Consider the following 21,196-nt stretch of genomic DNA (forward strand, 5'->3'; position numbering starts at 1 on the left):
TAACAGTAACTGAATCATAGTTGAAAGACAAATATTGTCACAACAATCTACAAAATAATCCTGAAACTTTCATTTTGTTACAACATCGCATTCGTTCGATCATATAAAGCTAGTATATCTCATCGTCGGGGACATTTGGGGTTAGGAAACTCGGATCAGTGGTGTCTAGTGTTATTACTTCAACCTTTTCTGGCACTGGCAAAAGAGGAATAATCTTGTCTCCGTCGATTACCCCGTCAATAATTCCATATTCAACTGCTTCAATGGGAGACAGATATCTATCTCTATCAATATCTATCAGAACTTGTTCAAGCGAGCGACCCGTGAAGGATGATATAATTCTCGAAACGTTATTCTTGCCGTGCATGACTTCTGTAGCTTGAATATCTACATCTATAGCTTGTCCACTAGCACCTCCGGGTGGTTGAGTAATCATGATTCGCGTATTGGGCATAGCTAGACGCTTACCTTTGGTGCCACCACCGAGGATAATGGAGGCTGTTGATGCTGCAATGCCCATTGCAATTGTGGATACATCAGCCCTCACAAGCTGTACCGCGTCATAGATAGCCATTGTAGCACTACAAAATAAGCCAGATGTGAAGAATGATGTAAGGCATGAAACAGAAATAAAAAAACAAAAATCAATGATTATTAACAAGTTAACAAAAGGAAGCCCTAAATCAGACAAAACATGACTCCAAGCAAATCATGATAGACTTATAAAACACAGCCAAGAGGTCCTTCTAATATTATTTCTCCGGAAATCGAAGTTAGAAAGTGGCCAGTGAGATTTTGTTGTTGATTGCAATCAAATTTGACATCCATATATTAGCTTTTATATCCACAGGGATATTCGGTTTGATTCCATAATTATTGGATCACAGAGATGTTTGTGTGCACGGGTGCATGCGCAGGTGGAAGCCAATCTTACGTAACAAATGAGAAGAACAAGTCTAGAATATCAGATTTGTACAAAAAGCCAACACAAAAACATCAAGTCATAAAACATTTTAACATGGCAGTGAGTTTCGCATCCCAATTTAATATTGATTCCTGATCAATTTGTCTAAAAAATCGGCTCTCAATACTCAGAAGATCCACTCCATATGTGTGTACAAAATAAACAAGGAGCAACGACAACAACCACACCTTTTCCCACCAGGTCGACAACACAATAAAATTGTCATATGTTTGGTCCTACAATAGATTATTTACCTTAAAATCTCTCTAAACGGCTTTCCTGTTGTTTCCCTTTATCTCCCTCTACCTCTAACTTCTAACCTGTCCTCCCATTACATCATAGAACATACTATTAGGTCCGTCCTATCTATTCTACGTATCAGCACTTCTACATATATGCTCCATACACGCTCAAACCACCTAAAAATATATTATACAGTCTCTATGATGGAGGCTACCTAAATTTTCTCTGTAATGATTGCGTCTCTAATCAATATATTTAATTAAACACGTATATTGTAGACTATCCTTTCCAATACACTACTATTGGATGAGTTTCATTTGAAACTCCAATATACATCATCTTTTAGTTTATATGAGTGCTTTATCAGTTTTCATACAAGTGTTGTAAGAATCAAGTGCCTATCACATGTCACATACAAGCAAGGCTCTTTCTTTAAGCATGTGTGCTTCAAATCCCAGATAGCGGCGCGTAGCGCCAATCCCCAAAAGTGCTATAGCAGTATAGTGGACAAAGGGATAGGCGCTATTGCGAACACTAGAAAACAATGTACAAAATAAACTCTAACAAGAAATATATAAATACTCAAATAGAAAAATACACAATTAAAAGGACAATCATACTTAATAACTATAACTAACTTTTCCATTTCCCCTTAAAATCAAGCTTTAAATGTATTCAAAATGACATCCCATTAAAACACAAAATTAAGTTTTGAATGTAATCAAAATGATACCCCATCAAAACTACATAATCAAGTTTTAAATGTAATCAAAATGACATCCCATCAAAACGAAAAAATTAAGTTCTAACGGAATTGCGACCACGAAAAGGGCTTATTTTGTCGCCTGTTGAAGGGGGATAGTTACCAAAAATCGCCGCACCAGATGTAGTGGCCGCTTCACAATCCACAATTGCTATTGCTTAGCTATTTCCAACATATCATTGTACAAATATAATATCATAAAATGCTGGCAGGTAAACTAAAGGGTTTCTAATTTCCATCACTAACACTCAACTTCAGTGAATCGTTAACATACACCAGAGTAATCTCTGAATCAATAAGAAACAGACACAAAAATAACTCAAATTAAACACGGAACTCATGCTTGTACAAACCTAACTCATTAAACAAGTCTTTTCATGTTTCATATCTCTTCATTCAAAGCTTCAACAAGCAGAATAAATATCATAGTATCACCAATTAAACACAAAAATCAAACCAACACAAACAATGAAAAAAAAGAAGAAAACTTTATCTAACCTGAGAGAACCACCAGGGGAATTGATGAAAAGCTTAATATCTTTATTAGGATCTTGCGCATCCAAAAGCAACAACTGACTCATAATAGCATCAGCAACAAAGTCATCAATTTCACTTCCCAAGAACACAATCCTCTCCCTCAACAACAACCCCATAGTATCCGATTCAGCACCTCGCATGGCCCTCTCCGGCGTCTGAGGGGAAGATAATTGAAAAGTGATTGAGGGTTTTGGAAGATGGGATTCAAAATTTGAGGGTTTTGGAGATGCGGTTGTGAGGACGCAACTGATTGGAGTAGTGCGAGATTGGGAAAACGGTGAAGGGGTGAAGGTTTTAGGGTTGAAGGAAGAAATGGGTTGTTTTGAGAAAAGGGTGGGAATGCGAGAGAGTGAGAGAGAAGGAGAGGTTGTGAGCAAATCCATTGCTTCTCAAATTCGACAGAGAAATGGGAGAGACTCGATTTGTGATGTGCTGATAAACCCCACTATTTATTTATTTATATTTATTAGAGAAATATCATTTATATTTATGATATTTTTTATTAATTTTTTTCATGATTATTTATCATGATAAGCGTTTTTCATGATTATTTATAATATGATCACTCGTTTGTTATTATTCTTTCTAATCTACACATCATGCTTATATTCATATCTTCTAAAATAAATTTCATTTAGGAAGTCATATATTCTCCTTTTCCATGATCTTAGTGCATGCATCAAGACATAATGTATGAGTTTGTACAACAAACACCGCTTCATATAAATAACCATTTACAAACGCATATTTTACATCGATTTTGATACATGGACTAAATAATGATATTGGTCATGACAACAACTATCTTGATTGTTTCAACTATAGCGATGGTTGAAAATAGTTCTTCAAAGTTAATGACTTCTCTTTGAAGAAATCTTTTTTCTACAAGTTTGACTTCGTATGTGATCACTATGTTGAGTGTAAGTGTGAGTGATTAAAGTCTCACATCGCATGAATGAGTGAAATATTGGATTTATAAGAGAGAGGAGTCATTTACCTATTGTTGTAAGGTTTTGGGTGGAGATGTGACCTCTCTCTCTCTTGTGATCCTGGAGCATTAGATACCCGTTGGTGCTCTCAGCTTCTCAAGACTCCCCAACAGTAGTATTAGAGTCGTGGTTCAGCTTGATAAGGGAGTGGGAGTTGAATCGTGTTATAGGATGTTGGGGACTCACACTTGTGGGGGAGAATGATGGGTGCAAGCGTGAGTGGTTCAAGTCCCACATCGCATATGAATGAGTGGAATGTTGGAATTATAAGAGGAAAGACTCATTTATCTAATACCTTAAGCTTTTGGATGGAGATGTGTCGTCTCTCTCTTGTGGTCCTGGAACACTAGTCTCGTTATTGCTCTCGTTGTTGCTCCCGACTTCCCTGAATTCCTCGATACACTCATCTTTTAGGATCAAATTTTACCTTGTACATCCACTTTGCACCAATAACTTTATTTTTTGGTGGCAATTCTACTATCTCCCATGTGTGGTTATTTTTCAATACTTTTCAATGTTTATATTTACTAGTTCAAATTCTGCAAGGACTTTATATCATTAAACACCATCTCTCTAATCTCTCTATTGATCATCACATGTTTGTTCATATGGTCATAGAACTTATAACTAGAGTGGAAATATACCCTACAAATATCATTTAATAACTTTATCATTAATATTCCTTCTTAAGTGATCATGAACATGTTTATTTGCAATTCAACCAAACACTTTTAAATAGGTTGCATTAAGCATATTTTTTTACTAAATTCTTGAAGTATGATGCTTTTAAATCTCTTTATTGGACATATGTTCAAGGCATAATTAGCACTAGACTCAACTTCTCTCCCATAATTATTTCGACATCGAAGATATATTTTACTATTCATAATAATTAATACCATGTTTTTCCTTTGTCATATTAATAAATTTTGAATTATCCTCTAGTTTCGACCTTGTACTAAGAAGATTCTTTAATTTTTCCCCTTCGACTCGTGTCATCACGTGACTCCCCAAATAAACTTATGAGGGGCAATTACTAAATAATTGTTTTTGAAATATTTTTTAAATATATTTGGCGACTTTATGCAACTTCGTAATTAATTAATGACTTAATATTCTTTTTGGTCTTGTAGGTTAATCTCATAATTCATTTTAGTCTTTCATATTGGTCCTTTAACTCTTCAAAATATATTATATTGATATTCTTTGTCTAATTAGCAACTGAAAAACTTAAAAATATGTTGCTAAATTCTTCACTAATATGATAAAAAAGACTAAAATAATACGTTTTAAAAAGTTAAAAGATTAATATAGATCTTTTTCAAATCAAAAGAGCAAAATGAACCTCGAAGGTAACCTACCAAAATAAAAAATATATATATTAACCTACCAAAATAAAAAAAAAATATATTAAACCTTAAAAATATCATTCAAACACACCCAAATTCAAAAATATAATTCACTTTTAAAAATTCATTATTCATCTTTTCAAAAACAAATTTCATCAAATATTTCTGAGGTAAAATCTCATAATTAAAAAAAAAGAGAATAAAAAACAACTTTTGAAAATGACTTATTCCTATAAATCAGATTCAACATCATGTATCTGTGTTGCATATGCATTTTTTTGAACTCAAAAAACATATGAATTTATTAAGAGTTTTGGTTCATTAATTCATCTTGATCTATCTCATGTATATTTTTCTTTTCTTCTTTGATCTCACGTCCAATAGGCAACAACTGTTTTGGAGAAATGAGATTCAACATGATGATTTACTAATTGATCCTTCACCTCTTTTAAAAAAAAATCACAAATCCACGTTAATAAGAAAAAAATGGGACCTAAGAAATGCTTTTGTTTCTCAAACTCTTCTACTTAGAATAAAGAGTTTTTTAAACTAAAAATTAAATTTCTATTAGTTTTTTCTAATTCAGTCACTGTAATTTTTAGTAACTAAATTAGTAACAAACTTAAATTAAATTCCATAAAAGTAAAACTCAACAATTACAAATAGGTGATAATTTTAATAAAACAAAAAAAAAACAAAAACAAAAAATAACAAGTAAATAACAAGTAAATAACATTTTTATCTAAATTAAAATATTAGCAATTGAATCAAAGCAAGGTGTAACATCATAATTCTATAGATTATTGAAGAAAAAATTAGGATTACCTTCATACAAAACTAAGATATGTGAATTAATAGAAAATTGGTATTTTGTCAATTATAAAGGTGATAAAGCAGATATGGTCTATCAGGAATGCCTGGTTTATATGCATGTTCGATTCTCTTAGTTTTCTTGCATGTTTTTGAAGGCGCGAACATTAACATAAATTTCTGTGACGTTTAAGCTTTACGGATGTAGAGGTCATCGGGTCTGTCCCATCCCACCCTTTTTTTGAGGTCAACCAAGGTTTTAGACCCGCACCATTTACTATGTTTGTCCCTCCCCATTTTTTTAGGCCCTTTTACTACTGGTTGACCATGATGAAAGACAACACAATGTATGTCAACAAGTGTGATAAATGTCAAAGGCATTCGAACCTACATACATCACGACCGAAATCCTCCATTTTATGACTTATACCTGGCTGTTTTATCATTGTGGCATGGAAATCATATGTCTTTTTCCATTGGCGTCAGGGTAACTGAAGTTCCTTCTCATGGGCGTGGATCACTTCACCAAAAGCATCGAGGAGGAAGAGTAATATAATATCACAGCGAAAAGGATATGGCATTTCTATTGGAAGCGAATAATTTACAGATTTGGGCTGCTTGAATGCATTCTCTCAAATAATGGATCCCAGTTCGACAACTCCACTATAATAGATTTCTTCCATCAACTCGGGTTTCAAACAAAGCTTGTCTCAACTTCACCATGATTCCCCTGGGAGATTAGTTTCCACCATGTTATTGAGTTTTTTTGCGCCCAATTGACTCCCCATTTTGAGGTTGTTAGAGAAGTCAAGATGCTCGCACATAAAGTTTCAACGTTGAAGTCATCATTCTAAAGAGAAGGCACAACCTTGCCCCCGAAGAAGCTGATGAGGCCGTTCCTTGTGAGGGTGTGTCTTTAAAATCTATGGAAGTGTTCCTCTCTAAGTCAATGATATCCATCTCAACCTTTTGTTTTTTAGTCCGGGGAGGAGACCATGCCTCTTCAACAGCCACCAACTTCACAATCGTAATAGGTTAGGCAAGATTATAGGATTTTCATCCACAACATTCATATTATTTGCACCTCGGGTAAACGGGTCAAGCAAGTCTCTCTTTAGGGTGTTGCGTTGTGCCTCGCTTTGTTCAACCCGCCTCTTCTCTACCTAAGCCTTCTTCTCGATAACCGACATGGGGATATCCTCTTTGCAAAAAATTATATATATTAGCAAAAATAAATAACATAGGTCAAACCATTTGGTAATATAAAGTACTTAAGCAAATATTCTTCAAGTTTTTTGTCACTCTTGTCATAATTTATCACCTTTATCGCACTCATAATATAAAACGCCTCCAAGAACTCGATAACCCCTCTCTTAGTTTCTCCCAGCTTGTCACGATTGAAACTGTTTATTAGCATGAGTCACTCGCCAAGTACAAGGAAAATTGATACTCGTTAGCCTCTTAAAAGATAACCATTAAACATTTTTTTTCTCATACCCGCATAAATCTATCTTTCCATTGTTTTACAGTTTGAGGAGTATGGAGTGAGCATAGCCCTTTTGGCTAGGGAACTTATAAACATTTAGTTTCCCTTTTCTACGCCTTTGATGCTATAGAACTAGAAGAAGATACCTACAACAGGTGTTATCTCCAAACTCCTACATATAATTTCAAACCTCATGATAAAGGCCCAACTGCTTGGGTGTAGTTCAAAACATGATCCACATTTCCAAGTCACAAATGACATGAGTATACATGTAGAAGAACTCTCTTATTGGTCCCTGATGTATTACAAAATTGGCCATCTCAACTTCATGACACGACTTCAGCAAGATACCACATTCGTCGCCAATGGTGGATATATACAATTCATTACGAAATAAGACCATACTGACCTCACTAGTGTAGACGGGTTGGATACTATCAACCCTTCCACTAAAAGGGTCGGTGCTTGTAGTCACCATTGGCGATCCTCTCATTAGGTTGCCTTGAATTTTCTACATAGTGTTTCCACATTTCACATCTATCCTTGTGTGTCCTAAGTTCTATCAAAGCATTATTCTCATCGAACTCCCTAATAATCACCATCACCTAGTCGTTAAAAAGAAAGAAGGACAAGGGGTAGAGCTAAATACTTGTGAATTGCTTGACTAAATGTTGAAGATGAACTTGAAGGTGGAAGTGCAATCCCTATGAACACAAAAAGACAAATGTAGAAGGAAAGAATGGAGATGAAAATTTGCGACTCATGTATTTAAAGGGTATGATTTTCCCCATAGGCCGAGTATAATCATCATCACATAGTCAATAGGGTCATAAATACCCATATAGAAACATGACATTAACAATCCTTATTGCGAGCATGCAAACAGATCAATGACACATACCGCGTGGTCATTCCCAAGACAATTTCATTATTATATCACATTAATGAGTCATTTATCTGAAAACCCAACCCTCACTCATACCTCAGGCACGACCTTAGTCCACGAAACGCCACAACCCATAAAACAAGACTCACCCCTAACACCAGTAAACACACCTGAACCACGCCGCCATTCATGTCATCGGGCTTGAAGAACTGTGGACATAAATGTCTTACCTTTATCCCACCGCCGTTCCAAGCCTCGTGCATGAGAAATTGTGGACCGAAATAACTTCAGTTAGGCTTCAAAGGGTCCGTCCCACCAACTTTAAAGTTTTTAAGTAACATATAGCGAATTATACTTAAAAGAGTGAGATCATGTAGCGAACATGTGATCTAGCCTTATCCAATATTCCTCATTCCTAATTCGCTGAAGAAGTATCGAGCCACATGTTAAGGGAGTAACTGAAGTCATCCAAAGTCTAATAGGTTAACTGCACTTCCTATTATGGGGGATGACTCAATCCTTTTATCAAGTCAAAGCCAAAAGGACGTGTGGTCGAATTAATATGCACTAAAATTGGTATTCTCAACAATTCCTAGATCAAAAATCGATACTATAAATATCATAACTAGACAATAGAGTAACTAATCCACTTCTTACATATTCATAACACAAAGATCTCATTCCATCTTATCATAAAAAGTGTAAACTCTAGTACTTTACTCACCGCAAGTACAATTTTAATTATCCTATCACAATTTCATCCTATATTTTATAATTTGTAAAATTTAATAACAAATTATAAGATTATAATTAATATAATTCTATTTTGACACAATTTTCATAACCAAATTACCTATTTATTTCTAAATGGCTAAACCAAATACAAAGTTCATTATATTTAACTTTTTTTTTCCATTCCACTTTTACATATTCTCACTACATTTTGCGTTTGTGCTGTGATAGCGGTTGACCTCAAACCACCCACCACTCTTCTTCTGTTCCTTTGTATTGTCTTTTTTCAAACAAGACAAAAACAAACATAAACATAAACAACAACATAGGGTAACTTCTTTCGATGCAAATGCTGATCAAAATGAAGGGTCCCCTAGATCTTGTTTGATTTCACTGTTGTATCTCTCACCATTGCTCCGAGGCCACGTTGCTTTGGTAAGTCGTTAAATCTTGTCTCTTCTTCTATTTTCCTTTTCATTGTTCCATTTTTCAATGCTGGTTTCTCGGATCTGCAATTTTTTTCTACCCAATAATTTTATGTTTACATTTGAGTTTTGTTTCCAAAGTTTGATTCTTTTTGCATTGTTATGGAACCCCATTACACGAATAGTGAGTTGTGTTGGATATTTGAAATTCTATTAGGCTCTGTTTGGATCCGTTACCGTGGGAAATGGGGAAACTTTTTTTTTCTTTTTCTGTGTGATTGTGAAACTTCCAAATGCACGTTTGTGGAATTTTGTTTAGATCTTTTGAAATGTGAATGATGAATTTATGGTGACATTGAAGGGTTGAGGGGACAAGAAAGTGTGAAAAGTGTTGTTGTATGCAGTTAGTGGGGAGATGAATCATGGAGTCCAGTGAGCATGAAAGGTCGTCAGTTAGAGAGTTTCATGCAAATGGAAGCAGCATGAGTACATCTGAAGTTGAGGCTAAGCTTGATGAAGGAAATATTCAAGAGGCGGAATCTTCGTTGCGAGAAGGGTTGTCACTCAATTTCGAGGTCAGTTTATTCATGATCACGTAGTTTGCAAGCTCCACATAATATTTGTGGATAAATTGATGATATGTCTAAGTGTTGTAACAGGAAGCAAGGGCTCTTCTTGGGAAGTTGGAGTATCAGAGAGGTAATGTAGAAGGCGCTCTTCGTGTCTTTGATGGAATCGATCTCCAAGCTGCAATCCAGCGGTTGCAACCCTCCTTGTCTGAAAAACCACCCGTCAAAAAAGGCCGCCCTCGCACAGAATCACCTTCTTCAGTCTCTCAACATGCTGCTAGTTTGGTGCTTGAAGCCATCTACTTAAAATCCAAGTCTCAACAAAAACTCGGGAAATTTGCTGGTATTGATTTTTTCTCGAAAAAAAAGATGATAGTATAAAAACTATTCTTGACTGTTTTTGAAAATTGTTCTCCACCTGTCGTTTACTTTCTTAATTTTGCCTTCTCTTCTGAATGGCAATGATTGATTTTTTCTATATTAGTATTAATCTATGTAGCACCAACACTACCGATAGAAGGCATCTACGGTGTCTGACACATGTCAGAGTCTAATATCAACTCGACACTGATACATGTTCTAGTCAATCCCTTTAAAAAAATTTAAATTATTACCTGTGTCAATGTCACTGGTAATGCTAATTTTGATATTTCTGAATTAGAACTAAAACATTGAAATACTTTGTTAAATTGTGTTTCTACAGAAGCTGCTAATGACTGTAAACAGATTCTTGATGCTGTTGAGAAGATATTTTATCAGGGTATACTTGATTTTCAAGTGGACGACAAATTGCAAGAGATAGTCAGCCATGCAGTAGAGCTCCTTCCAGAGCTTTGGAAACAAGGTGGTTTCTACGATGAGGCAATCTCTGCTTATAGGCGCGCCCTTCTTAGTCAATGGAACCTTGATAATGATTGTTGTTCAAGAATTCAAAAATCGTTTGTTGTTTTTCTTCTGTACAGTGGTGTGGAGGCAAGTCCACCCAGTTTAGCCGTTCAGATTGACGGTTATTATGTGCCTAAAAATAATCTCGAAGAGGCGATTCTGCTGTTAATGATTCTTATAAAGAAGTTTTGTCATGGTAAGATAAAATGGGATCCTTCAATCATGGAACACCTAACTTTCGCATTTTCTATATGTAGCCAAACTTCTATTTTAGCAAAGCAATTCGAAGACTTGATGCCTGGAGTATACCATCGTATTGATCGTTGGAATTCTTTAGCTTTATGTCATTTTGCAGCCGGACAAAATGTCAGTGCTTTGAATCTGCTAAGAAAATCGTTGCACAAACACGAACGACCGGATGACCTTACATCGTTATTATTAGCTGCCAAGATCTGCAGTGAGGATCCTTATCTTGCTGACGAGGGAGCCGGCCATGCACAGAGAGCTTTCAGTAATGCTCATGGTCCGAATGAGCATTTAAAAGGTGTCGCTCTTCGGATGTTGGGACTTTGCCTTGGAAAGCAAGCTAAGGTTGCTTCCTCGGACTTCGAGAGATCTCGGCTTCAGTCCAAAGCCCTGGAGTCATTAGAGGAGGCAACTAGATTGGAGAAAAACAATTCTGATCTGATTTTTGAGTTGGCTGTTCAGTACGCGAAGCATCGAAATTTGACTGCTGCTTTGCGTTCCGCGCGGCATTTCTTCAATGAAACCGGTGGCTCTGTAATCAAAGCTTGGATATTGCTTGCTCTGATTCTGTCTGCGCAGCAAAGATTTCCGGAAGCTGAAGTGGTGACAGATGCTGGTTTAGATCAGACTGCAAGATGGGAGCAGGGGTCTCTTCTTAAGCTTAAAGCAAAGCTGAAGATCTCCCAATTAAAACCGATGGATGCTATTGAAACTTATCGCTCCCTTCTTGCATTGGTTCAAGCCCAGAGGAAATCGTCAGGGTCTTTCCAAATTAGTTCAAAGGTAAGATTCTTCCGTCTACTTATATCTTCTTCAAGGGATTCTTTCCAAAAGAATTCTGAAGTACGATCAAAATATTTAAGTTGATTACTGACTGCAAAATCAATCTTATTTTTGTTTTGTCAATTCGTTATAGGTTGAAGATGATAAAGTTAATGAATTCGATATTTGGCACGGTCTTGCAAATTTGTATGCCAGTCTTTCTCATTTGAAGGATGCTGAAATCTGTTTGCAAAAGGCCAGGGAATTGAAGGAGTATTCTGCAGCAATTTTGCACACTGAAGGCAAGGCTAAATCATTTCTCAAATCTCAATAAAATTGTAGCATGTTGAATTTATGCCTCCCACCTTCTGCCATTCCAAATGAAACGCGTGCATGTTTGGATTGACAGCGAGTTTGGCAAAATCATGGCGGAGCCGTGATTTTGTTGAAGGTCAAAGGTGTAGGTTTTGCCGATCTCATCACCAATCCAAACCTGCAGGCCAGAATATAAAACATATAAGAGCTTAGAATTATCAACTTGTATGATATTTATAAACCCTTTTGTATGCTTCTGTATCAGGTATTTTGTTCGAAGGACGCGGCCAGAATATAGACGCTCTCAATGCTTCTATTAATGCTATACTAATTGAACCCAACCACATTCCTAGCAAAATCTTAATGAGTGCTTTGATTCATAAAATGGGTACAAAGGCATTGCCTGCTGCAAGAAGCATGCTGTCTGATGCGCTTAGAATAGAACCAACCAACCGGATGGCTTGGTATTACTTGGGATTGGTTCACAAGCACGATGGCCGAATCGGTGATGCTGTGGACTGCTTCCAGGCAGCTTCCATGCTGGAAGAATTAGATCCCATTGAAAGTTTCAGCACTTGTTTTTGAATGGTTAATTCTGCAGTCTGCAGTGAGATCTATACCATTATGATTTGTAGTTTATACAATGGGACACAATAGAATCAGTTTTAGGAAATGTTTTCTTCTTTTCAAATGATTCGTTATCACAAACTAGGCTCAAAGAAAAGGAAATAAAGTGAGATTGAGTGAGTTGTAAAGAACTTTGATCGGCAAGATTTTATTGTAGTTCAATTGCTGCTCAGCCATGTAAATGTATGTTACTTATTTGAACAGAATCCGTCTTGTGGCTTGTGAAAGTAGAGATTCATTTTCCAACAATTATGTGTCGGTTTTTTTTGGCTAGACCTACAAGGTTTTAAGGAAAAGTATATTTGAAGTGAGCTGAATTACAGTACAACCAATGATACTGTTATTTTGTTATTTTCTTGAACTTGGATGTTTTTGCCTGGTATATCACCTATATCTATTTATATGACTTATAATCACAAACATCTTGGTTTATTTCCTTGCTCAATGCAGTGCACATTTGACATGTAAATTATGGAAAATAACAATCTGTTTAAAAAATCACGCCACAATACTAGAATTATAGCACTGCTATAGTTAGTATTCAACAACATAAAGTCATGGTCTCTGCTTAAAAATAACTCAATATGCAAACACAATGTTGACGATAAAATTGTGCTGATTTAGAAAAAGTCTCATTAAACTGTCAATAGATGGTCCAACCTACCAACCCAACAAAGGGATTGCAAATTATAAATCAGATACTATTACAAGCTATGAGAACAAAATTTCCATTCTATTATGCCTCTAACCTACAAGTTTTCAGTTTTCTTCTTCTTCAGCATCATCTGAGCTTTGAAGGTGGCTTAGCTTAACTCTTGCCTTTTTTGGTTTCGATGAGTCTTCTGTTGCATCATTTTCATTAACCTTCCTCTTTCCTCTTTCTCCCTCTTCTTCATCAACAGCAACTGTAGGAGGTTCATCACCTTTGAATCCCAAGGAGGATGCTTTTGAGTCAGATTCTTCAGCTGCCTTTCGATTGGATTCTTCCTTTTCTTTTGGATCAGATTCTTCAGCTGCCTTTCGATTGGATTCTTCCTTTTCTTTTGGATCAGATTCTTCGTCTGCCTTTGGATTGGATCCTTCATTCTGCTTTGGATCAGATTCTTCAGCTTTATCTCCGTTTCTCGATTCTTCATTCTTATCTGATTTTACAAATCCCTCCAGAAAGGTGCGGACTTCATCATTGGTAGCAAGATCCAACGGAGTCTTTCCCGCCTTTGTCTTGACACTTAGACTTGCCCCTTTCTTAGCCAAATACTTGACAAGTTCCAAATGGGAGCCTTGAGCAGCAAAGTGTAATGGAGTCATGCCTTTACGAGTAGCAGCTTTGAAAGAGGCACCAGCCGAAACCAGAGCCCGAACAACTTCTAAGTGACCCTTTTGTGCCGCAAAGTGTATTGCAGCCATGTCATCCATAGCGGAAGCACCAACATCAGCCTTGTTCTTGCATAGGTAACTGACTACCTCAGTTTGCCCAGAAAATGCTGCTAAATGAAGTCTATAACCCACAGTTGTTTGTTAAAGAAATAATGTGGCAATGCAAGAATTCCCAAGAAAAGCTCAGTTACTTAACCCAGATAAAGTTTTCTTCCTTATTTCCAATTCCCCTAAAAACAAACATCTAAAGTGTAGTCCATGATCCAAAGAGGCCTGGTTAATGAAACAAGAAGGCAAGAGGAGTGCTATGAATACACTTTTGTAAACACAACCTATGGAGCACAGATTCCGACATAACACCGCGACACGACACGGGCACAGACACTCTGACACCGATATGTCAAAAACTTAGGACACCGACGCCACTATATATGTCATAGTATTTGAATTTCATTTATTCATCTAATATCAAAGGAGTTAAAAATATTCTAATCAAAGTGAATATCATTAGTTTTTCATTGATAACATTGCTTCAATACATGTTTAACCCTTCTAATCGTGCGTGAGATTTGTCTAGAAAATGTATAAAGTGTGTTGAGGAAAAGAAAACACAATTTTTTAAAAGAAAACTTGCCAGAATTATTGAACACGTGTTGTATGAGTGTCATATGAGTATCAGACACCAATTCAAAATGTGTCGAAGCAAAGTAAAAAAACCATTTTTTTTGAAACACTTGTCTGACTTTTTCGACAATTGTTTGAGTTTCACGGCACGTGTCATACGGGTGTCCTAGAAGTGTCGGACACCGCAACACGCCTACTTCTAGAAGTGTCCATATTTCATAGCACACAACTCTGTAATTGTTTGAATTCAAACGGGTCCTACTAAATCATATAAGCCCCGCATAAATTTAGTAGAACTCATTTGAATTTCAAACAATTAGAGAGTCTACGTTGAAAACAGTGTTAGAGAGTGTGCTGCTAACATAACTCAAAGGGCAATACAAGCAACACACTCATCCCTAGGAAAACCCTGTTACTACTTCCTTTTGAGATAAAAGGGGTGGCAAACGGACATGTCTGTCCCGTTTAAGCCTGTTCTGCAAAGTCCACAAAAAAAGGGCGGCGCATGTATAATTGAGGGTGCAGACCTAAAACCTTGGTCCATCTCACAAAAAATGAGGGCCGAATAGGCCCCTGGGCATTGCACCTCTAAAAGTCTAAAAATTGCAAAAAGTTTATGTTAATGTCCGCGCCCGCAAAAGCTCGCAAAAAATCGGAATGGACATATTAGAGGGTGCGGGCCTAAAACCTTGGTCCGCTCTGCAAGCCGGACCCGTTTCGCCACCCTTACATTAAATTTTCATCCTTATTCTGAATTCTCCCCAAATCACAATAATGTAAAATGTTGCAGAACAATATGGCAATGCTAGATAAAATTTTCATCCTAATTTTCAATTCTCCCTAGATCACAATCATGCAACTAGATAAATATCCAACCATTAATATCCACATACACACAAAGTCAAAACATGAAGCACACCTCTTCTCGGATCAAGTAAGCAGTCCATAATAAGCCAGATAGCATTTCAGCACAGTATGTTACTAGAAAACGAAATACATAAAATCCATGGTTAAAGCAGTAGAAGCAAAATATACAATATACAGAAAAAGGAAGACATACGATAAATCAGAAGGAAAAAAAAAGTGGATGTTAGGGTTTATATTATAGAGCGTTGATAATTGAAATATAGTAAAAGAGAGGGGAATGAGGATACGGTGTTCTGGAATGCTTATCTCTGGAATTAACGGACAAAGGATTTGAAATCAAAATTGACTGAACTGCTGTGAGATCGCCGGACCTCGCCGCCGCGTGAAGATCCCCGCCGGTTCCTGATTTCTGTGGATTACCTTTACCCATCTGCTTTTCTTCTTCACTCTTCAAAAAAAATCGTCGTTGCTGGCTACTCTGTACAAACCCTGTTTTCTGCTCAATTCCTTTTTTCCCTCTTTCTCTTCTCGCGGTTTTACCAAATGTCGTAAGTATTAAAAATGGTATTTCTTTTCTATTTTTTTTATTAAATTCTTTTTTTTCTTTCTTTCATAATTGCAACTTCCACTACTCTCATTTTATTTTATTTTAAGTTTTGGGTGTCCTATTTTCAAATTTGAATTTTTTTCTTCGAAATTTTAGCTTTATTTAAAATTTAAATGTTTTTTTTAATTTTAGTGTTCCTTCTAATCTAAGAGTCATTTTGATAAAAAAAATTAGATTTTAATACTTCCCATCAAATTTTAATTATTTAATAGTCATTTTATCATCGGTCACCACCATGATAGTCACACTTCTAATTTTTGAGATCAAATTTTAACAATATAGTAGTCATTAAATTTTGATAATATAGTAGTCATTTTAATTATGTGTCACAATCAATTCTACACCAAACTAGTTAGGGATCATTTTTTGATAATATTTGTAATGATTTTTTTTTACCTCATTAAAATTAAGCTCTTTAAAGCAAATTTCATGCAACATCCGCAACAAGGGTATTGCTTAATCCCGGATGAGGAGAGTTAACATTAATAGAAGTTTTGAGTTTAACCATAAACTCATCACTCTAATTTCTTTCATGAAAGATGTCTTTGATACTTTATAATGTTTTCATGAAAGATGGCTTTGATACTTTAAATCAACAGAGGCTTTAAAGAAGGCTAACACTAAGGGAGGAGTCATAATAGCAAGCTGAAGATGTAATGCCCATACCTTTGACTATATAAATGCCTTTGAAAATGACCTAAAGCTCAACATGGAGAATATTTGAAGAATTGGGTATATATCCTGAGAAACTACACTGTCATGTTCTAAAAGAGGTGCAAACGGTACCGCAAAACCTCGTAAGAGTTGGAGTGTAGTTACAACTACCATCTAAACCAACATGTTTTCATATAAAATAAAGGTAACACTTAATATTAAAATTGCTTAAAGACGCGAGAACAACATAATACACATTTTCAAACACATGCTTAGAATCTTTTAAAAAAATAATTATAGGAGATATTGGATCAATAGTGAAACAAGTTACCATTGCACCACAAACCTTTCGTGTTAATTTGTTTCATCATATATTTAATGAGCCATTGTTCTTAGATCATAAGAGAAAGACACTAAATTTTTATTTTAAATTTTAATATCTTAAATATATGAATTATATTCTTCAATATTTATATAATTTATTTATAATCAATATAAAACTATCTAACACCTTTCGATCGAGTATGTATAGCTGATAAAACGGATTATTCGATATTAAATACATCAAAAATGAATTATTCGATATTAAATACATCAAAAATAAATTATTCGATATTAAATACACCAATTTAAACTATCTTGGATTTTATAGGGTTGTTTACATTATATTATGCGTTTAAAAATTATTACCCCTCTTTAAATTTTTTGAATTATTCAACCTTAAACATATTATTTTTTATATTAATTTTTACACAAAAATTCAAATAAAACTTCATAATATTTATTATAAATACAATTGAAAAATTATATTATTTTAAATATAATATATTTTTAAATATTATATTACTTTTTATAAATAATATAATATATTAATACATGTCTAAGTTATATAAAATAATATTTAAATATTTAATATAAAAAAAATTAATAAAATATAAATACATTATAAAATAAAACACAAAATAATTGAATATTAATTTGAATATATTAATATATAATATTTTTAAAAATTAAAGAATAGAGATAAAATTTAATAAAATAAAAAAAGAACAATATATTTTTTAAAAATAAAACATTATAATAAATCAGATTTATTTTAATAATAAAATAAATACTATCAATTATTTTTTAAAAATCGTGCATAACTTAAATGAGATACTTTCTTCGTCTTAAATAATAATTTTTTTATGATATTTCACACAAATTTAGATTATAATTAATTTTATAAATAAATAAATTATATATCATTTATTAATGATATGAAAAGATGAAGAAATAAAAGAATAATATAAATAGTAGATAGTATGATAAGAAAAACTTATTAATATTTAATTTATATTGTAAAACAACTTAAAATATAAAACAAAATATTTTACAAAATAGGAGTAACATATAATATAAAATGGAAATAGCAATTTGTATGAGATAGTATTGGAATATTGGAAGTTAATAAAAATAATTATTTGTTGTTTGTGTTGTTTCAGAATTTCATACACGTGGTCCAATTAAGTTTAATTAATTTATTAATCTATTGTAATTATACATGGTATATTAAATATATGAGGAAACAAATTAACATGAAGGATCTGTGGTGCAATGGTAATGTGTTTCACTATTGATCCAAAGGTATGCCAACTCCCAAACATGGTTATTTTGGAAAAAAAATTGAAAAATTGGTTATTTTTCGTATTTTTTTTTAAAAACATGATTATTTTAAAAAAAAAACTTATTTCTCGATACTCGGGTAAAATTCATTAGAAACTAAGGCCATACAGATCAAAGGTCAATCTCCTTCCTCGTCCTAACGGCTAGTAGGAGACAATGACAAGGACAAAGGGAAATTAAGACAACAATAATAAAAAGATCAATAGTTATGAGATTAAAGTAACCGACTGTTATGTTGAATAATACATGTAAAAGAATCAAAATTATAGCAATAATAAAAGTAATTTCATTAGAGCATCCATATATGTCAACCAATTATACACATCCACAATTCTCAATTGCCTAATAATTGACAGTACTAACAGAGAACTGAGTATTTCCCAATTTTTCTTTCTTTTCGAATATTGGATTTGAGAATAACAAAAAAGATGATGAAAAAACAAAACTAACTGGATATCAAGTCCTTTTTTTAAAATCCACTTTTGTCGTGCTCCAGAATCCAGACAGCTCTTCTTTATCTTTCCTGGATATCAGAACATGTAATTTTAGATGGCATTAACCAAACTAATACTGAAAGAATAATCATAAAATTCTATAAACTAAAAGTACTTAGAGGGTAAAAACAATTTGCTCTCTATGAGAATGCTGAAATCTTTGCCATAGCTTCATTTTTTCATTGTATTGTTTATGGATTGAAATTCTCTGACTATATGGAGGGAACTGCTCCCTACCTTTCTTGGACTGATTACACTTGCAATATTTGATTTACTATAAAATCGGACTTACGGAAATGTGAATGCAAATATGCAATAAATGGATTAAAATAGAAAATAAGTAGTAATTATGAAGTTTTGTCATTTAATCTGTTTTCTTACAAGTTTTCTCATTTAATCTAAAATTTTGTAAAGTGTCTTAAAAACATCTGTAATGCTTGATAGACCTGGAAATATTTCAACAAAACATGCAAGCAATCATACAAGGAATCAAGAATTCAAAAACAGAACGGCTGAGTGAATAAACAGAGAGACAGGTTGATCCAGAAACCATGAAAAATACCAAGAATTGAAACTTACCATGAAGCTACTTAGATGTAATCCCATGACGGTTTCGAATAGAGTCAATAGCCTTCTCAAACTTCTGTGAAAGCTCAGTTATAGAAGTTTTGCATGCTGAAATTTTTAAATGAAAATTAGTACCATCCTACAAATAAATGCAGTATATGTGTGCATGAAGACTGTAATTCACAATTATGAGATATGACATCTAAAAATACAAATACTTTGAACAATGAGAGCAGGTAATGAACTACATCAACCAAAAAAATTCTATTCTCCATCTTTTGAAGAAGGTAAATCAGGAAAAACGGCTAATGCTTACTTATCAGTCAAAACATTATAATACGAATATCATTCTGATGTATAATATAACATCCACAATAGCATATGAATGCTCATTTCTACAAAATCACTCTTTCATACAAAACAATTACTACAAAATAATAATGCTGTATAACATTATACTAGCCAGTAAAAATAATAGCCATGAATTGAAACAAAAGCATTTTGTTCTTTCGAAATTGATTCTACTATGCATACCACGAGATGCTGTAGCCTGTGCATCAACCATAAATTCTTCATAAGAAGCCTGAAAAAAAACCACTATATTACACTCTTAATTAGGGTTTTGAAATGATAATGAAGAAGGAACCACACCTTCATTGCATCTCGGCTTTCCGTAATCCGTTCAGACAGTTTCTTGTAATCCTTTTCAGCTTCTTCCGTTGCTTGCTGGCATCCTTGACTCTGCATCTAAACTTTTCAAATTAGAAAAAGTCATCGTTATAAATGAACAATTAATCTTAATTAAGATCTATCTTGATTAAATCCAATTTCATAATGTTTGATTTATCTCTATTTTCACCTAAACTAGATCTGAATCTTATACTAATCTACTTATCTAATCACCTACTAATTACGTTCTCTCTGCTTTAACCTAAACTATATCTGAATCTACTACCAAAGACATAAGCAATAATGTAAATATTCCATTAAATCACGGAATTCAACGTGTTTTCGGATCAGAGTTAACGATCTATAAAGAACAAATCAATATGAGAAATGTGATTACAGAGTTTAAGAAAGCACGGGAAGAAACCTTGAAACGCTTGTGGAGGCGCGAATGAGAAGCTTCGAGATCCTTGAGGATCTCAGAGTGAGAGCGATCGATCCGGCGTTTCAGATCGTTGATACTTGAAGATGCGAGGCTTTTGAGATCGGAGATGTTGTTCGGAGCTTTGTGAGTACTGCGAGGTGGTGAAGTGCTGGTGGTAAGAGCAGCGGCTACTCTCTTCACGCCTTTGGAAGTGGAAGCTGTTCTGGTGAAGATTGGCGATTTGGGAGAACTTTCCGTCGGAGAAGCTACCGGTGACGGTGTTTTCAGAAGATCGGAAACTTTGGTTTTCCTTCCCCTCTTCGTCATCTTTTTCTTCTTTCGAAAATTCAAATTGAGTTACCGGATAGATTTGGCGGTTAAGTTTCGTGGGTATATATATATATATATATATATAAATTCAAAACCAAAATTTCAAATAAAATTAAAAAGAAGAAAAGGTGAGAAAGTGTTTTTTAAGGTAAATTTCTTTTATACACATGAGTTTTAATTGAATATTAATATTTTAATTTATTTTAAAATAAAATAATATTAAAAGTTGATATAATATTGAGTATTATTGTTTGATTTGATATAAAATACCTATCCAATTAGGTTTAATGGTGATACACTATGTAAAAAAAAATTATTGTGTCATTCAATAAA

At 34.2% G+C, this 21,196-nt stretch overlaps 4 protein-coding genes across 5 annotated transcripts; 1 reads left to right on the forward strand and 3 right to left on the reverse strand.

The window, feature by feature from the left end:
- LOC127119850 (ATP-dependent Clp protease proteolytic subunit 4, chloroplastic) lies at positions 1–2,957 on the reverse strand. The gene is made up of 2 exons (XM_051050196.1): positions 2,469–2,957; positions 1–581 (listed from the first exon to the last, which is right to left on the reverse strand). The coding sequence occupies exons 1-2, from the start codon at positions 2,888–2,890 to the stop codon at positions 110–112; spliced, it is 894 nt and encodes a 297-aa protein (XP_050906153.1). The 5' UTR covers positions 2,891–2,957; the 3' UTR covers positions 1–109.
- Positions 2,958–8,942: 5,985 nt separating this feature from the next.
- Positions 8,943–12,840, forward strand: LOC127119851 (protein NPG1). Its single transcript, XM_051050197.1, has 6 exons — positions 8,943–9,194; positions 9,546–9,759; positions 9,844–10,096; positions 10,457–11,667; positions 11,801–11,948; positions 12,227–12,840. Exons 2-6 carry the CDS (start codon positions 9,607–9,609, stop codon positions 12,544–12,546), a joined length of 2,085 nt encoding a protein of 694 aa, XP_050906154.1. The 5' UTR covers positions 8,943–9,194; positions 9,546–9,606; the 3' UTR covers positions 12,547–12,840.
- A 346-nt stretch (positions 12,841–13,186) lies between these two features.
- On the reverse strand, positions 13,187–16,027 carry LOC127119852 (uncharacterized). The gene is made up of 2 exons (XM_051050198.1): positions 15,744–16,027; positions 13,187–14,086 (listed from the first exon to the last, which is right to left on the reverse strand). The coding sequence occupies exons 1-2, from the start codon at positions 15,884–15,886 to the stop codon at positions 13,348–13,350; spliced, it is 882 nt and encodes a 293-aa protein (XP_050906155.1). The 5' UTR covers positions 15,887–16,027; the 3' UTR covers positions 13,187–13,347.
- Positions 16,028–18,575: 2,548 nt separating this feature from the next.
- LOC127119853 (uncharacterized) lies at positions 18,576–20,914 on the reverse strand. 2 transcript variants are annotated; one of them, XM_051050200.1, is made up of 5 exons: positions 20,537–20,914; positions 20,095–20,184; positions 19,978–20,026; positions 19,456–19,551; positions 18,576–18,905 (listed from the first exon to the last, which is right to left on the reverse strand). In XM_051050200.1, the coding sequence occupies exons 1-4, from the start codon at positions 20,858–20,860 to the stop codon at positions 19,463–19,465; spliced, it is 552 nt and encodes a 183-aa protein (XP_050906157.1). In that variant the 5' UTR covers positions 20,861–20,914; the 3' UTR covers positions 18,576–18,905; positions 19,456–19,462. The 2 variants fall into 2 exon arrangements, with proteins under 2 accessions (XP_050906157.1, XP_050906156.1); XM_051050199.1 differs by having other exon boundaries at positions 20,095–20,190.
- Between the last annotated feature and the right edge of the window lie 282 nt (positions 20,915–21,196).

The sequence above is a fragment of the Lathyrus oleraceus genome, chromosome 2, assembly GCF_024323335.1.
Source record: "Lathyrus oleraceus cultivar Zhongwan6 chromosome 2, CAAS_Psat_ZW6_1.0, whole genome shotgun sequence".
NCBI lineage: Eukaryota > Viridiplantae > Streptophyta > Magnoliopsida > Fabales > Fabaceae > Lathyrus > Lathyrus oleraceus.

Excerpts from the sequence above, each read along its gene's own strand:
- LOC127119850 (XM_051050196.1), bottom strand. The coding sequence starts at position 2,890 with ATGGATTTGCTCACAACCTCTCCTTCTCTCTCACTCTCTCGCATTCCC. Across the intron at positions 582-2,468 it reads TCCCCTGGTGGTTCTCTCAG|TGCTACAATGGCTATCTATG; the intron begins GTTAGATAAAGT and ends CTTATTTTGTAG.
- LOC127119851 (XM_051050197.1), top strand. The coding sequence starts at position 9,607 with ATGGAGTCCAGTGAGCATGAAAGGTCGTCAGTTAGAGAGTTTCATGCA. Across the intron at positions 9,760-9,843 it reads GGTTGTCACTCAATTTCGAG|GAAGCAAGGGCTCTTCTTGG; the intron begins GTCAGTTTATTC and ends GTGTTGTAACAG. Across the intron at positions 11,668-11,800 it reads CTTTCCAAATTAGTTCAAAG|GTTGAAGATGATAAAGTTAA; the intron begins GTAAGATTCTTC and ends AATTCGTTATAG.
- LOC127119852 (XM_051050198.1), bottom strand. The coding sequence starts at position 15,886 with ATGGGTAAAGGTAATCCACAGAAATCAGGAACCGGCGGGGATCTTCAC. Across the intron at positions 14,087-15,743 it reads GATAAGCATTCCAGAACACC|ACTTCATTTAGCAGCATTTT; the intron begins GTATCCTCATTC and ends TGTGGGTTATAG.
- LOC127119853 (XM_051050199.1), bottom strand. The coding sequence starts at position 20,860 with ATGACGAAGAGGGGAAGGAAAACCAAAGTTTCCGATCTTCTGAAAACA. Across the intron at positions 20,191-20,536 it reads GCCTCCACAAGCGTTTCAAG|ATGCAGAGTCAAGGATGCCA; the intron begins GTTTCTTCCCGT and ends TGAAAAGTTTAG. Across the intron at positions 19,552-19,977 it reads ACAGGCTACAGCATCTCGTG|CATGCAAAACTTCTATAACT; the intron begins GTATGCATAGTA and ends TAAAAATTTCAG.